Source organism: Phaethon aethereus (assembly GCF_964289735.1).
Source record: "Phaethon aethereus genome assembly, chromosome: 1".
Taxonomy (NCBI): Eukaryota; Metazoa; Chordata; class Aves; order Phaethontiformes; family Phaethontidae; genus Phaethon; species Phaethon aethereus.
This window is the reverse complement of record NC_138575.1, coordinates 88478597-88494249: the sequence shown is the minus strand read 5'-3', so window position 1 is coordinate 88494249 and position 15653 is coordinate 88478597. Positions and strand designations below refer to the sequence as shown.

Below are 15653 nucleotides of genomic sequence, written 5' to 3'. Positions count from 1 at the left end.
AATTCTCCACAGAATACTTAAGAAGGCAGCCAAAGCAATCTCAAAAGTACTAGCAATTCATCTTTGAGAAATGTGGAGGATGGGTGATGTCTCAAAGGATTAGAGGAGGGCAATTGTAATACCTGTTTTTAAAAGCAGATACAGGAGAGCCAAAGGAATTACACACAACTGATAAAAAAAATTATTAAACAGTTTATAAACACTTAGAGGATAATAAACTGATAAGAAAAAGCCAACATGGATTTGTCAAGATGAAATCATGCCAAACCAATTTAATTTTCCTCCTTGGAAGCTCAATCAGTTTAGTAGGTAATAGCAGTGCATGACTACAGTCGGGCCTTTGATTCAGCCTGTTCAAAACTATCAGTGACAGCCTAGGGAAGGACAGTCTAGACTGATGAAGTCCTCTTGGTGGATGCACAACCTGCTGAAAGACTGTCCTGAGGAATAGGTATTAACAGCACACTGTATTAATAGCAATAGGTATTAACACCAGAGAGTGCTTCAAGTGGGGAGCTGCAGGGGTTTGCCCTGGATATGTGCTTGTCCAATTAATTATGCAATCCTGATTAACAGCTTAGAAACAGGGTTCCCAAACTGTGCTGCAGCGGTACTTCAGAGTGGTAGGCAACAGCAGCTGCTCTCAGCTGCAGGTGAATACCGGAGCTAGAGAACGGGCATCTCCACATAGGAGTTGCCACTACCGAGGGCTTGCTTACCTCGTGGCTGAGGTCAGTGGCTGCACACAGGCAATTTCCAAACCGTACCCTGGACTCACTGCCTACCTGCATCCACACAGGAGCTTCCTGGAGATCAGTAGGTTAGCAGCACTTGGGCAAACTAGCAGCAAGCTTCCAAAAAGGTGAATGAAGGCTTCCAGCCAGAGCAGCCCTTAAGTATGTACAGATCATGATACTTTGCTGGCAGTGGAAATTGTGGGTTTAACTCCCCTGAGCTGAGAATGCCATGTTCTGTGCCAGCTTGCTTTCCTTAATTTAGCTGGGAAAAGGTGAACTCAACCTCAGATTGTGCTTCTGCATAAAAAAGGCCCAGGCTTCCACTTCTTATGCTGAACTCCTTGTTGTCAGTGTGCATTAGGGATGCGGTGAGCATGCCCATGCCACCACTTGCTGCCAGGATATGACTATGGCTCACACACAGCATAAACGCACAGCCAGCAGGTGACACACCTTGTCATTTGCAGCAGCAGAAGTCTGCAAACCTTTGGGTCTGCATATAGCTGCTGATTTCCATCTTTAGATGCTCAGTGTTCTAAAAACAGGGCCTTTCTTTCACATGAAAACTCCTCCTGTTTAGTTAATTTACCTTTTTTGTTTCTGTGTTGGAGAGGGTCTTCAGGAGAACAGGAGGAAGTAGGTTTCAAGAAACTGTTTTAATTCGCGTAAATCATTAGCAGTCAATATGCAGTATATGGGATTGGGGATCACTAGTCGGAGCCCGTCATCTCCAAGGCTGACTCAGATTCCTGCCAGTAGGGATTCATTGTCTTTTCTTTCAACCATTTAATGACTGATCTCTGGTATGTGTATCATGGGTCACATACCAGTTCGCAGTGCCCACAACACAATAGAGATTACAAAGACCTGCTGATCTCCCCTGCCATCTCTTGTTGTGTTATTTCAAACAAATATCACTACAGTGGGTTGGGGAACAACTATTGTTCAAAAATGTGTCTGTTCTGTGGAGGGAGGAGGTGGGCCTCTGAGGCTCTCCATCCAGCATGCTAATCAAGCAATAACACCCTTGGAGTAAGCCCAGAGGTCCTGCTGTAGGAAGGCTGTATGTGGGGCACTGCCACCGTTAACCCTTCTCGGCCTCTTTTCTTGCAGGTGCCTTTCTCTAACTGCAGCAGGGACTGCCTCCCAGGCACCAGGAAGGGCATCATTGAAGGAGAGCCCACCTGCTGCTTCGAGTGCGTGGACTGCCCCGACGGGGAGTACAGTGATGAAACAGGTAACACCCACAGAGCTGTTCTGGGCTTGCAGAGGACTGTGCCAGCCCTCTGGGCATCACCTGCAGTTGTGCTGGAGTCGCTTCCCTGCAGTGCTGAGCTGGAGGCTGCCTTGCCAGGGGCTTCACAAAAAGGCTGGAGGGACTTCCGAAAAGCTTACAGGAATTGCGTCCTGTGGTCCTCAGGTCCTGTCTTCTGCTAAGCCTGCTTGTCCCTTCTGCTCTGAGTTAGTAACATTAAGGCAGGGAATCTGAAAAAGGACTTGCATATAGGAAGCCTCTCAGGCAGCCCAAGAAGAATCCATTGCACTGTAGCAGTAGCTTTTGGTCCTCCAAAAACCTGGAGGAGGGAGATACTCTCTACCCTAGTCCTAAATGTTGTAGTTATCTGTCTGCCTCCATCTTTTCCTCATGTTGTCAGGGTTTTATTTCATGCTTTACAAAGAAATAAAGCCCATTGCATCCCTGACTTCACAAGCAGAGAGGAATATTACCATTCATGCAGTCACCAACCACAGCTTCTGTTGGGCGGTGGCAGTGCAAGAGGCCAGAATCTCTGGGTCCTATCAAACACCCATGGACATCTTTTTTTGTTGGTTTCAGTGGGCGCTTGGATCAAGCCACCCAGGTTCTGCAGTGGAGGGAAAAGGTAACCTCAGTTTTAGAACTGGTTGAAAAATTCTGAATTTCCAACACCATTAGTGCTCCCTTGGTGTTGGGTATCTCCAGGGTAACAAAGGCAAGTAAATGCTTTCAGAACAGCTGTCCCCTCCACTCTGCAGAGCACTCAGGATCTCCTCACACCCTCTCCAGCAGCACTGGTCCCAGCACACGCTGCAGACCTTGCCCGAGACAAAAACTTCAGTAAGCTGCTTGCAAATGTTCTCCTCTGGGAGAATTTAATTTGCGTCCTATCAGACAGGAATGATAATTTTTTTGCATGAACATATAGCACTATGGGTTGCTTGGGAGTAGGATTTTCAAATTAAATCGAAGCAATTCTGGTCATGTGTAATAGGGGTCTTTTGGTGTTTTTCACATGATTTTGGGAGCTAGCACTGGTGTGCTGGTGAAATTTGTGGGGCTAAGAGGGTGACTGCCTTCTGACTGCACGGTTTCCTGCTGCAGTTTCAGCTGACAGTAATGCTTTTTATTTCCTGTACTTGTCAGTTTTATAGGCATAGAGAGCAGTTTTACAACCAGTCTCATCCAGCTAAGACAGTGATGCTACCGGAGGAGACAATCTGTGTGTCCTCTCACAGCTGTTGCTTCCCACCCTTTGTCTGGCAGCAGTGCTGGTATTCATGCGACGAGAGAGTGAGTTGGTTCAGGTCCCTGGTCTTCCTGAAAACAAACTCTTGGCAGGCTGAGTTTCCAGCTAGAACAAGAAGCCGTATGACCTGTAGGGCTAACACAAAGGGGGCAGGAATGAGCAGCCTTGCGAGAGGAAAGAGATCTGGTTTAGTCCCTTCAGTGGCAGCATGGTCTCTAAGTCAGCTCAAGACAACAGTGAAAGCATTAGGATGCAGTGCTAAATAGTTGCCCCGTCTCTGGTAGAGGTGGTTGAGTTCCCTGCTGTATGAAGTTAGCTCTGCCTTGCCTGCAGTTTGCAATATGCCTCCAGGTAAAAGGCACAAGAAAAATAAAAATGATTGGTTGAATGGATGTAAATGAAATGACATGTGGTGATGGGAGCTCCTGACTGAGCTTTTGCATCAAGTGCAAGTTTTTCACATGAACAGCTTAGGTGATGCAAGCAGTGCTTAGGAAAGCAGTACCATATCAGGTCACCATCCCTCCAGAGCTTGAAATCCTCTGCCCTTGTTAGCTGGGCATTCCTGGCTTTCTCATTAGCATCAAGCTCTGCTCTGGGAGCTATGCTCTGAGTCTCTGTCCATGCTCAGGTGCAAAGATCAGAGAGAGGTTGCTGCTAAAGGAGGTTTCCGAATGTTTGTTCCCAGAACTCACTGCAGCCCGTTGCTATGCCACTGGGATCCCGAAGGCTGTGACTTCCAACTCACTGCTCTCAACCCCTTTCCACTGCCATCAAGGGAGTCATGACCCTCCCCACTGGTGCACAAGACCCGAAGTAGCGGGTCCTTGCCTTTTGATCCTAGCAGCCATTGGAGACATAGGTTGCCATCCCAGCAGGCACAACTGGTTTCATGTAGAGATGGAGGCATCAATTTCTCCTTTGCAAGTACCAGTGGGATGCTTTGCTGGGTGTGGGGAGAGTGATATCATTAAGACACATCTTGCTCTGAACGTTCAAACGTGAAATGAGAGTGTGATGGGAGTCAAGGGCATTGCCTGCCTTCAGGGAACAGCAATTTAAACACTTGTGAGACTCACCTCCATGGAATATGAAATAGGCTCTCAAAGCACTTAAGGAGGCAGGCACGTTTTTCATTTTCTCTGTAATAGAGGCAGGCAGCATGTTTCAAATAATGATAAAAGTGTGAGAGGTACGAAGACAGACAGAAGCAGATGATAAAAATGGAAGGAAAAAGGAGGGAGGGACAGAGCCTGTGTAACAGCCAATAGCAATCAAAGTTTGCAAAGTTTTGCCAAGAAATGGATTCCAAAAACACAAGTGCACGGGCAGGACTTTTTTTTAAGCTGGAACTAAGCTTTGTGTTTTGCTATATAGCCCATCGGAGGCTGGTTGTTTCAGTGTAAAATACTCTGAGACACCAACATACTGTGGCAACCTGCAGACACCGGAAGGGAACACCCCATGTATTTAAGGTGAAGGCTAGTGCATAGCTGCCATGTATGTCATCCCACATTTCAGCCTCTCATTCCTCTCAAACCTTCCCTCTCCCTGTCACTTATTTTTTAGATGCAAGTGCCTGTGACAAGTGCCCTGAGGATTACTGGTCCAATGAGAACCACACGTCCTGCATCCCCAAGCAGATAGAGTTCCTGTCCTGGACAGAGCCCTTTGGGATAGCTCTGACTCTCTTTGCTGTGCTGGGAATTTTCCTGACTTCTTTTGTCCTGGGAGTCTTCACCAAATTTCGCAACACACCCATCGTCAAGGCCACAAACCGGGAGCTGTCCTACCTCCTCCTCTTCTCCTTGCTCTGCTGCTTCTCCAGCTCGTTGTTCTTCATTGGTGAGCCCCAGAACTGGACTTGCCGTCTGCGGCAGCCAGCTTTCGGTATCAGCTTTGTCCTCTGCATCTCCTGCATCCTGGTGAAAACCAACCGTGTCCTGCTTGTCTTTGAGGCAAAGATCCCCACAAGCCTCCACCGAAAGTGGTGGGGCCTCAACCTCCAGTTCCTCCTGGTCTTCTTGTGTACATTCGTGCAGATTGTCATCTGTGTGATTTGGCTTTACACAGCCCCGCCATCCAGTTACCGAAACCATGAACTGGAGGATGAGATTATCTTCATCACCTGCCATGAAGGCTCCCTCATGGCCCTCGGCTTCCTCATTGGCTACACCTGCCTCCTGGCAGCTATCTGCTTCTTCTTCGCCTTCAAGTCTCGAAAGCTGCCTGAGAACTTTAATGAGGCCAAGTTCATCACCTTTAGCATGCTGATCTTCTTCATCGTCTGGATCTCCTTCATCCCTGCTTATGCCAGCACATATGGCAAGTTTGTCTCTGCCGTGGAGGTGATTGCAATACTGGCTGCCAGCTTTGGGCTCCTGGCCTGCATCTTCTTCAACAAAGTCTACATCATCCTCTTCAAGCCCTCCCGCAACACAATCGAGGAGGTGCGCTGCAGCACAGCCGCACATGCTTTCAAGGTGGCTGCCAGGGCCACGCTGAGACGGAGCAATGTGTCACGCAAGCGCTCCAACAGCCTGGGGGGCTCTACCGGCTCCACCCCTTCCTCCTCCATCAGCAGCAAGAGCAACCACGAAGACCCCTTCCCTCTACCCGCCTCTGCCGAGCGGCAGCGGCAGCAGCAGCGTGGGTGCAAGCAAAAAGTCAGCTTTGGGAGCGGCACGGTCACCCTGTCACTGAGCTTCGAGGAGCCGCAGAAGAACGCCATGGCCAACAGGAACACCAAGCGCAGGAACTCCCTGGAGGCTCAGAACAGCGACGACAGCCTGATGCGCCACCGGGCCCTGCTTCCCCTGCAGAACAGTGAGCCCCTCAGTGCTGAGCCCGCCTTCCAAGCAACTTCCAGCCCGGAGACCAGCTCACAGGAGTCGGTGGTGGGAGACACCAAAGAAGAGGTACCAAGCCCTGAGGCGGAGCCTTCCCTGCCATCGGCTAACTCCCGAAATTTTATAGGCGCTGGAAGTGGCTCTGTCACAGAGAACACAGTACATTCTTAACAAAAGAAGATCATGAAAAGCACACCAGCCCCCAAGAGGAACTGGCTCACCTCTTGCTTATGAATGGGAAAGACACCAAAGACATGCTCCTGTGGCACAGCCCCCCCACACCTTACTGTTAGTGCTGGCAGGGTAACAGACGTGCCTCCAGAGAAAGGACTGTGTCTGGGGAGCCTTGGGCTGAATTTGCATTCACTTTATCGAAACCAGGACATCTCAGAAGGACAAGTGAAGATCACCTCTGGTGGGGCTTAAGCAGAAGTCTGCATGCTGCCTTGCCTCTGTAAGCTTTTCCTGCCAGACTGCAACTCAGCTGACTATGGGAGGCACTAGGCAATTCCATTATACTCTGCTTTTACATTTATGTATAATATTCCTCTTTCCCACTATGTATAATATTCCCTCTTTATCCAGTATATGTGATCTGTAACCATGTGCATCAGGACTCTCAGGCTCTATAAAAGCAAGGTACACGGTTTCACTTGGGGAGAGCACGGTCATGGGGAAAATAAAAAAGGCCCCAACATCCTGCATGCTGTGTACAGCCAAGGGTGTGAACATGTAAAGTATTTAATGTGACAGAGCGCCCTGCTATTTATATTTAGTAATGTCCCAATCTCTCTTTTCTGCCCAGCAGGAAATACAGGACAATACTCTTCATAGACTCCATTGCACTAGACAAGCTACTAGGTTCCTACTGGTTTCCTCCAGCTGACATAGCTTTAATTCCAGCCTGCCTCCTTTGGTGGAGGGGGAGAAGAGCTTGCAAATCCCCTCCCCAGAGAACGTTGCGAGAGCACAATGAGATGTATTCATGATTGATTATGTCACTAGTAGTTGTATGCTTAACAAAGTGCTGCTGCTGTAATACTCCACATGGCATACATGGCTAACCCTTTCACACCATAGTCAGTGTTGTGCTTTGCCATATTAATCTGCCTCACAGCTACACAGAGCATTGCGCTAGTCGTGACGATACTGGTGGGCCTGATATACACAGCGAATGAAACAAGGTGAAATGGAGGAGTTAGGGATGGAGAAACAGTCCCCAGATGTGGTAATACGATTGCAGGAGCGTGTGAACATTTGAAGTGTGCGTGCTGGTAGAGGACTGGATGAGGAAGACATACAGGCCTGGGCTCTGAGACAGGCAGAAAGACAAATGGGTAAATTGGATACGTTTTGGCTCCTATAGGCCACCTACTAGGTTATTTCCCTCCTGGCCTATCTTGAAGAGAGGGCGTCTAGCACAAGAAGGGTGGACTGTACCTAATGATAAACAATAAGGACTTCAGCAGAAAGTGTAGCAGAACTTCATTACTTTTGACACTTTTCTCACTCCCCCAAAAGCAGATGTAAATTCTCCTGGTTTTGCAAGGTATGCCTGTTTCTTCTCCATCCATGCTGGAAAGGTTGGAAGTGAGAGAGTCATTAGAAGAGAGATCTGTTGCAGCCTGATGAGAGAAAAAGCGCCCCTCAACAGCATGGCAGGAGGAGGTAGGGTTACTTTGCAGAATCTGAATCCCAGATCCCATGTGCAAGAAGAAGCGTCTGACATGAAGATGTCAGTACCCCCTCCGTCATCAAACAAGAAGGTAGTCTAGACCACTGTGGAAAGGTATACAGCCTGCAGCTTAGTGTCAGCAGAGACGAAAGGACTGTGTGAATGTGTTGGGGAAAATACCACAATTCTCTTGTTACTGTTTTTGTTTGGTTATTCTTTTGCCAGGGCAGGCAAATAAAACTTACAGGTGACATTACTGCATAAAAACTTTGTTTTGCCGCATCCACTTGTTGCTGACGAGGGAGAGGAATTTTGTCTCAGAAGAGCAGAAGTCCAGAAATCCAGAACCCCAAGGAGCATGCTATTAAGAAAAGTTATTTTAACCCTTTTGTTGATCTGTTACATTAATCTCAGAGTGGGCTCAAATTTTAATTTCACATGTAAGAACCAATACAACTTTAACTGTAAGGCCTCCAAATTACAGTATTTGATTAAAGCTATGGCACAGCTGGTTAAAAAAAAAGAGAGTTTGAAAACACAAATCCTTGTGGCCACAATTTTGGAAACAACATTCCACCTCTGGACCCAGTGGGAGTTGCTCACTGCTTGTGAAAAACCAGGTCCCCTCCCCAGGCTGCTGACTGTGGCCTCTAGGCTTAATTCAGGGTACGGAATTGAGACCTGGGGTCTCCTGAGTCTAAATGCACAAAAGGAGATGGGCACTAGATGGCAGAAAGGGCTAAAAAAAAATTATGTTACGGACCACCCTCCCAAAAATTTCACTATATTTTTAGTGCTAGTGAATCATTCCTACAGGCCAAAACCAGTACAGTAGCCCCTGAACTGAAGCTGATAGCATTGAAAGCATGGAAGTGCTTAACGAATGAAATGAAAACACAGGATACAAACTGAAGACTGTGCATGAACACACACAACATGAGAAACAGAAAGTCATCACTGACTGCTTTGTTTGGAGAAGAATATTCACTGTCTATGCACACAGTAGAGAATGTCGACATTGGGTGTTTTTCATTCTTTGGCTGGTTTTCATTCTTTAGGTGTTTTTTCTTCTTTAGATCTACTTAAAAGGAATTTGTACCCTGGCACATGGTGAGGCTCCAACAGCTGCCATAATTTTATAGTGAGAGACCAACCGTGCTCAATACCATACGTGTACCCCGAGCTCTAAGCCTCAAGGTGTGTGAGAGCTGCTGCTGCAGCCTATTCTAGTGACGTACACACTAGATGCAAGGGAACTTCAGTAAAAAAGGACACACACCCCCTTTGAAACCAACCCTGGTGTATGTTCTCATCCTGCCAAGTCCAGGAGAAGAGGAAAATTTGCTCAGACACCTATCCAAAGGCCTCTGTGTGTCACACAAGACAATACTGATGTTGGAAAACATCCTTCTGTTGAAAGCTGAAACCTGAAAACCTCCACTGGCATGTCCCACCAGAGGTTGCCCATGGGGAAGCCTGCTCCCATACCCCCCCATGGCTCAAAAACCTACAAAGCATGTGCCAGTGTGGCGTTTCCTGAACCATCTGGTAGAGAAGCAACAACAGAGCCTATTGGCTCTGTGGTGGGATTCCCATTGGCAAACTTGACTGATGGGCAGGGAACTGTCCCAGTGAAGAGCCCAATCCTTCATCCCCACTCTGCTCACAAACTGGGCAGACCTCTACCTGCCCAAAGCCCCCGCAGAGCATTCATTTGCTCTCCACAGAGGAGAGAGATGACACCAGGGGAAAGAAACCCTTCCTCTCCATTCTGTTTCATGCTTCTCACCATGTCCTCCCTGCCAGCACAGGCGGTCCATTCAGTTAAACTTAGGGTTATGTACCACATGTACCAAGGGATGCTGGGAGGTGGGGGGAGGAAGGTAGGCTTTTGTTGTTTTTCCAAGGAATATGGATGTTTAAACTGGGGGGAAATTTAGCTAAAGACCTGAACATTCAGTCTGAAGGCTCACTGGGAGATTTCTCAAAGGCCGGATAGCTCACCACAGCCTTCGGTTTGCTGGCTGAGGAATGGTGAACACAGTGAACGAGGGAGTCCTGTAGAGGGAAACTTTCCACACTGCTAAAGCGAACACGTCACGTAGGTGATGGCTGCTGGAAAACATGACACACTGAAAAAAAGAAAAAAAAGCTGCAGCTCAGAACAGCCCTGTCCTCACGCAGGCCTCCCACAGAGGCGTCACCCGCCGAGGACAGGCTGCAGACCTTCTGTGGATCGTTCTGCTTTGACTGCAACTCTTCCGTTTAGCTTTTTTCTTCCGTCAGCTAGCAGGCTACGGCACGGGAAGCTCTCGGCCGAGCCCGGAGCGCTGCTCCCACTGTGTTGTACTGAACAGTGAATCTCCCCGGCCTAGCCGGCACCTGCTGCGAGCGCTGCCCCCCGCTCCCGCCCGCAGCCACACAGCTCGGCTGACCCGAACGCAGCCTTCACCCCCGCGCTGGGCCCAGGCCCGGTCCCGGCCCCGGCCCCGGCCCCGATCCCGCCCCGCCGGCAGGCCTGGCCCCGCCTGAGGGGGAGGACCGGAGCGGCGCGGCGGGGCGCGGAGCGGCTGCCACCATGTTGTGCGGGGGCACCTCGGCGGCCCGGCCCGCCACCGACGAGACACAGCAGATCGCGGACGAGGTGAGGGGGCCGCGTTGCGCCGGGGCGAGCCCTCCCCGGGCCCGCGAAGGGCCTGGCAGCGGGCGCTGGCCGCTCCCGGGGCGGGGCGGCGGCGCTCCCGAGGCTTCTCCCGCCGGGCCTGTTGGCGGTCTGAGCCTACCGGCTTAGGCTGGGAGATGCCGACCGCGCCTGCGGGCCTGCCAGCCGTGGGGGGGACGCACCCAGGGGCGGTGGGTTTGAGCGCAGCGCTCGGGCCGCCCCCCGGTGCAGGGGACGGCTGGGGCCCTGGCTGTGTTTGGCACAGCAGCTCCGCACAGCTGAAGACGGAGATGCCGCTCCAGCCCCTCAGCCGACAAGCAGTAAGACTGAGTGTGGAAACGTTCTCGGGAGCCCTCCCTGTGCCTGCTTGGACTTCCGTCGTTTTATTGCCTCCGGGGAGAGCAGGTTGAGGATTTTACGAGGACATTTTAGGAGGGATTTGGAGAGGAACCGCGGACAGCGCTGCGTGCTCGGGGACAGCCACAGTGCTGCTTCCGGCTCCCTCCCCGGCTGTGCGGGCGGCGTGCTGCCTGCCAGCGCAGAGCCGTCGGGCAGCCGGTGCGCCACCCGGCTCTGAAAGATACATTTTCTTGAGCTTGAGGAAGGAGTTTGCAGGTTCTTGCAAAGTCTAAATCTCGTAGCCGCCTTTTTTTTTTTTTTTGGAGGGGGGGAGCATAAGTCAGAAAAATTCTCTGCTGCTTCTGCTGTTCCCCAAGCAGGATTTAGCCCTACCCACTGCCAACTCCAAATCCTGATACTACTTGCAGTAACTTAAATTACTGCCCATGTTAACGGAGCACATACTTTTGCTCTAAAAATGCCAATGTGCAACTAAGTTCTTTCAAAGCATGCGGTCTTGTTTCAGTAATGGGAACTCAAGTTCCTTCTGCTTTTTGGTTTTATCAGCTACGGTGTGTCAAGCCTGTGAAGAAAGATGAAGGACAAGCTCCAGCTTCTTATGCTCTTTGTCCAGATTTGTGCCCCAGGCTGCAGCAGTTTCTAAACACATACAGAGCACCCAAAGGCATAGCAGTCATTGAAATTAAACTTCAGCTTGTAGAATCTTATGATATTGCGCTTAAAAAAAAGAGACATGTGCATGTCCTGCACACCAACCTGAGTTTGCAGTAATTAGTATGTTACTGAGAATTGCAATTACTGTTTTGACCTGAAAAGGCCTACATGTTGTGTTAAAGATAATGCAAATATGCAATTAACACTGCACATGGACTGAAAACGAATATGTTTAAAATCTTGAATTTCCATTCTGTGGCAGACTGCAGTGGTTTGGTAGTCGACATATAAGATGAAGAGTGTGAAGGAAAGTTTAGTTTTCTTAAAGCAAGGTAGACTTCTAAAATTACTTTGTTTGCTTAAAAATCAAGTCTTTGTGGAGATCTGTTAAGAGCCTGCCAGTTCGCTTGCTGTAAATACATTTCCTGTTCCTGCTTTTCCAGTTCTTATGTCCATTGCATTGTTTTGCAAGAATTGTTCTGATTCGTGGCCCTGCAAGTACTGCTGCTCGCCCAGAGCAGGTTCGGTGTGAGACAGAGATGGTCGGCTTCGTTCCAGCTGTGTCTCTGGCTTAAGAGTCCCATAGGAACTGCCTCTCCATGGCAAGGATTTCCACCCAGGCCTGTTCAGTCCTTGGCTTAACACTGGCAGCTGTGGCAGAAGTTAGGGTGATTTTGAACCATGTGCTTTTTAGTAACTGCTCTGAGAGTAAGCAAACAGGCCATGGAGAACAGCGAAGAGCCTTCAGCACATGGTAATTTTCAGCCCTGTGGCTGAATCACAGATTGTTTGAATAGGAAGGGACTGCAGCTCCCACCGAGCACAGGGTCGGCAGCCCCAGTCTGCTCGGGGCTTTGTCCAGCCAGGTCTTGAAAACCGCTGAGGATGGAAACTGCACAATTTCTCTGGGCAGTGACGGGAAAAGCGTTTCCTTATATTCAGTCTGAACCTCCAATTTCAATTTATGACCATTGGGTCTCCTTCTTCCACCCCTCTGTAAAGAGCCTGGCTTCTTGCAAGTACTGGAAAGCTTTACTCAAAGCCTTCTCTTCTCCAGGCTGAGCAAGTTCTTTTTCTTCCTCTCCTCACAGCATGAGTGCTCCACCCATATGACCTCATGGTGGCTCTCCGCTGAGGTGACTACAATTTATTGAGATCTTTCTTGTATTGGGGGCCCAAAACACAGTATTCCAAATGTACTTTAACAAGTGCCAAGTAAAGGGCAATAATCGCTTGCTTCTCTCTTTTGGCTAGGCTCCTGCTGATGCAGCCCAGTATGCTGTTATCTTTGTTACTACCAGGGCACAGTGTTGGCTCATGTTTGGTGCCAAGGACCCCCAGATCTAGACTGAGATCCTGAACTAGCAGGGTGGGCTGATACCAGGTCTTTCAGAGAGTGTTTCTCTCTGGGTTCTCCCTCTCCATACTGAATCAGGATGCCTGTTTATCACATGCCCTGGTGAGTCATTGCCACGATGATACCCTGATGAGCTTGCAGCTGTATACGAGACTGAGCTGTCTGCAGTCACGGAGCCCAGTGTTCAGCTTTCCAGTAGAAACACAAAATGTGCTGAGCCGGGGTGATTTTGAGACCTAAGAAACCCACCTTGCACAGCACCTAGGATTGCTAAAGGAGCATAGGACAGGATAGGGTCAGTGGGATGCTCGTGTCTGCCTTCCCCCCTGCTTCTTAAAATTTGTAATAGTAGCTCTAGTGTTGGAAACTGAAACCACTTGCTCCATCCACTGGCTGAGGGGATGGGGAGGAGGGAGGACTGAATCACTGTGCTTTCTGGGGCTATGCCCTTCCTTGCATCTTAAAATCCAAATTTGTGGTTTGTGCTTTGATTTCCATACGGCAAAAGACATATATACAAAAGCATCCAAACAACTTTATCTTACTTTTGACATACTGTTCACAGCCTGGGAGAAGCATAAGGTATGACCTCTGAGAGAAGACGTACAGTATGGTCACAGCTCCCAGGGACAGGATGGTCACTGATCAACTGTCTTGGAAAGGCACCAGAGCTTGGTCCTGCACCTTCTCAGTGCTGGAGAGGTGGGAGAACATACCCTGTTGCAGGAATTGTTTCTGTTCCTACTTCACCTAGAGCATCTGAGCAGTGGCAAACCGGCACTTGTTTTCCCTCAAGGAAGCAGATGGGATTCAGGCAGGAAAGCAAACATATTCATTCCCCTTGAATTTAGGAAGAAGGGGAAGTACACCATATAGCTGGAAAGAGAAAATCTACTCACTGCTGATGCTGTTCCACTGGTAGTGGAGGGAGGGCTACATAATGATGCAGTGCAGGAGGTAAGGCCTAGGTAGAACTGTGCTTGCAGCAAGGACTCCCAAGACTAATTCATATTGCCCTTGTAAACAAAGCCGGAAATCTTTGCTTTCCTGACCAAGAATTTTACCCTATAGCCATGGTGTTCTAGAGAGCTAAGTGTGGGAGAGAAGAGCTGCAACTCATAATGCCTCCCTCTGGGGTACTGGGCAAGTTATTCTGACTTCCTGAGCACTGGTTTGACACTCTGGAAACTGGGATGATAACTCAGAGGCCTTTACGGTTCAATTATTTTTTGGAAAATATTTGCAGTTTGAAAGTGATTCCAGCAAACATGCTGGAAGAACTGTCAAGTAAGTGTTCCACAACCTCAGACTTGGGTAGTTTGCTTTCAAAGCTTGATTTCTGGATATCTCTTTTGTGATGCTGCATCTGTAATAACTTGTTCTGAATTTGAAAAGGGAGGCAATGCTGAAGACAGCCCTTTTTCTTGTTGTAAGAATGATGTATATTAAAAACTTCTCTTTAAAAAGACCTATAGTCTTGTGCATGTAGATACTGAACCACTTCACATTTGCTGTTAAATGTACAGGACAGAAAGGGAAGCTGAGACATCAACAGAGGAAATCATTTGTCAAAATAAATCTTCTAGAATACCCACACAGGTATTGTGGGTTGTTGGAGGCTCCAGACTTGGTGTCAGTCTGTGGCGACTGAATCACATTGCTGTCTTGGCTTTGCTGCCTGTCTAGATTTCTGGTCTTGCTTTAACACAAAACTTAATATTATTCGTATTGACCTTTTCGTAACTTGGAAAAGCAGGAGCTCTGTGTCTGGGAATTCAGCAGCAGTGACCTGGAGGGTACTGAGGCACACTGATAGTGTGGGCCTTAAGTCCTAAATACTTAAATCTTGCATCAATCTTAAATAATCTATTGTTTCCTTAAGGTGAAACCTCAGCTAGAAGAAAAAGAAGGGAAAAAGTTTGACGTCTTCACTGCAGTGGAGTTTAAAACTCAGGTGGTTGCTGGAACAAACTACTTCATCAAGGTAGAGGACACTGGGCAATGGGATTTTTTTTTTTTTTAATTAAAATGTATAATATTTGGAATGGTGGGATTTTTTCTTTACTTACAGTGGGATCTTTATGATTTGGCCTTAATAAGAAAAAAAATCTGTACATTTAAAAAAAAACAAACACCAAAACAAATCCACCCCCCACCTCCCAGCCTGTCTCCCTGCCAGTATTAAATGGATGTAAGAGTACTTCCCTGTTTTTGTAATGATTTTTACTTTTCAGTTATTTTGTGAAACTTGGTTTTGGGGATAATTACACATTTGTGATGCTGAGCACTAACATTGCATTAAATGAATTCCAGACGTGTAAAGATACAGTGAAGTATCAAACCTGCTCTGAATCTGCCTATAGTGATGCCACACACAAAAACAAGCAACTGTGGTCAAAGCATTTAAGTGCTGCTTTTGCCAGATAAGATTACAGCATTTTGCATGTATTTAACGTATTAATCACTTCTGTGCAACTCCGATTCCCTACCTGTATATTCCCTGTCTTGGGCACAGAGAGAATTAATAGGCATGGAAGGATTGGGTGGTATTTCCACAAAGTCCTGACTCCCACTCTGGTTTAAAACACGACCACACCTCTGAGATGATGGGTTTTCTTACCGCCTCTCTGTTGCTCCATCCTCAAAACACACAAATCTACACCATCCCTCCTGCTGAAGACTGCTGTTACTCCATGGAACTCACTGGTTTTCATGCTTTGCAGGTCCATGTTGGCAATGATGAGTTCATGCACCTGCGGGTGTTCAGAAGCCTTCCTCATGAGAATAAGCCGCTGAATCTCCACAGTTACCAGAGCAGCAAGACTAAGCATGATGAACTGGCTTTTTTCTAG

At 48.2% G+C, this 15653-nt stretch overlaps 2 protein-coding genes across 2 annotated transcripts in view; both read left to right on the top strand.

Moving 5' to 3' along the window:
- Positions 1-6264, top strand: part of CASR (calcium sensing receptor) — a gene marked incomplete at both ends in the record, with an annotated part of 42653 nt that extends 36389 nt beyond the window's left edge. The window contains 2 exons of the mRNA XM_081996532.1: positions 1851-1974; positions 4814-6264. Coding sequence (XP_081852658.1) covers positions 1851-1974; positions 4814-6264 — 1575 coding nt within the window. The remainder of the gene's footprint in view (positions 1-1850; positions 1975-4813) is intronic.
- Positions 6265-9728: 3464 nt separating this feature from the next.
- Positions 9729-15653, top strand: LOC309413036 (cystatin-B-like; the record flags this gene model as incomplete). Its single annotated transcript, XM_082010106.1, has 3 exons — positions 9729-10412; positions 14684-14785; positions 15525-15653. The coding sequence occupies exons 1-3, from the start codon at positions 10347-10349 to the stop codon at positions 15651-15653; spliced, it is 297 nt and encodes a 98-aa protein (XP_081866232.1). The 5' UTR covers positions 9729-10346.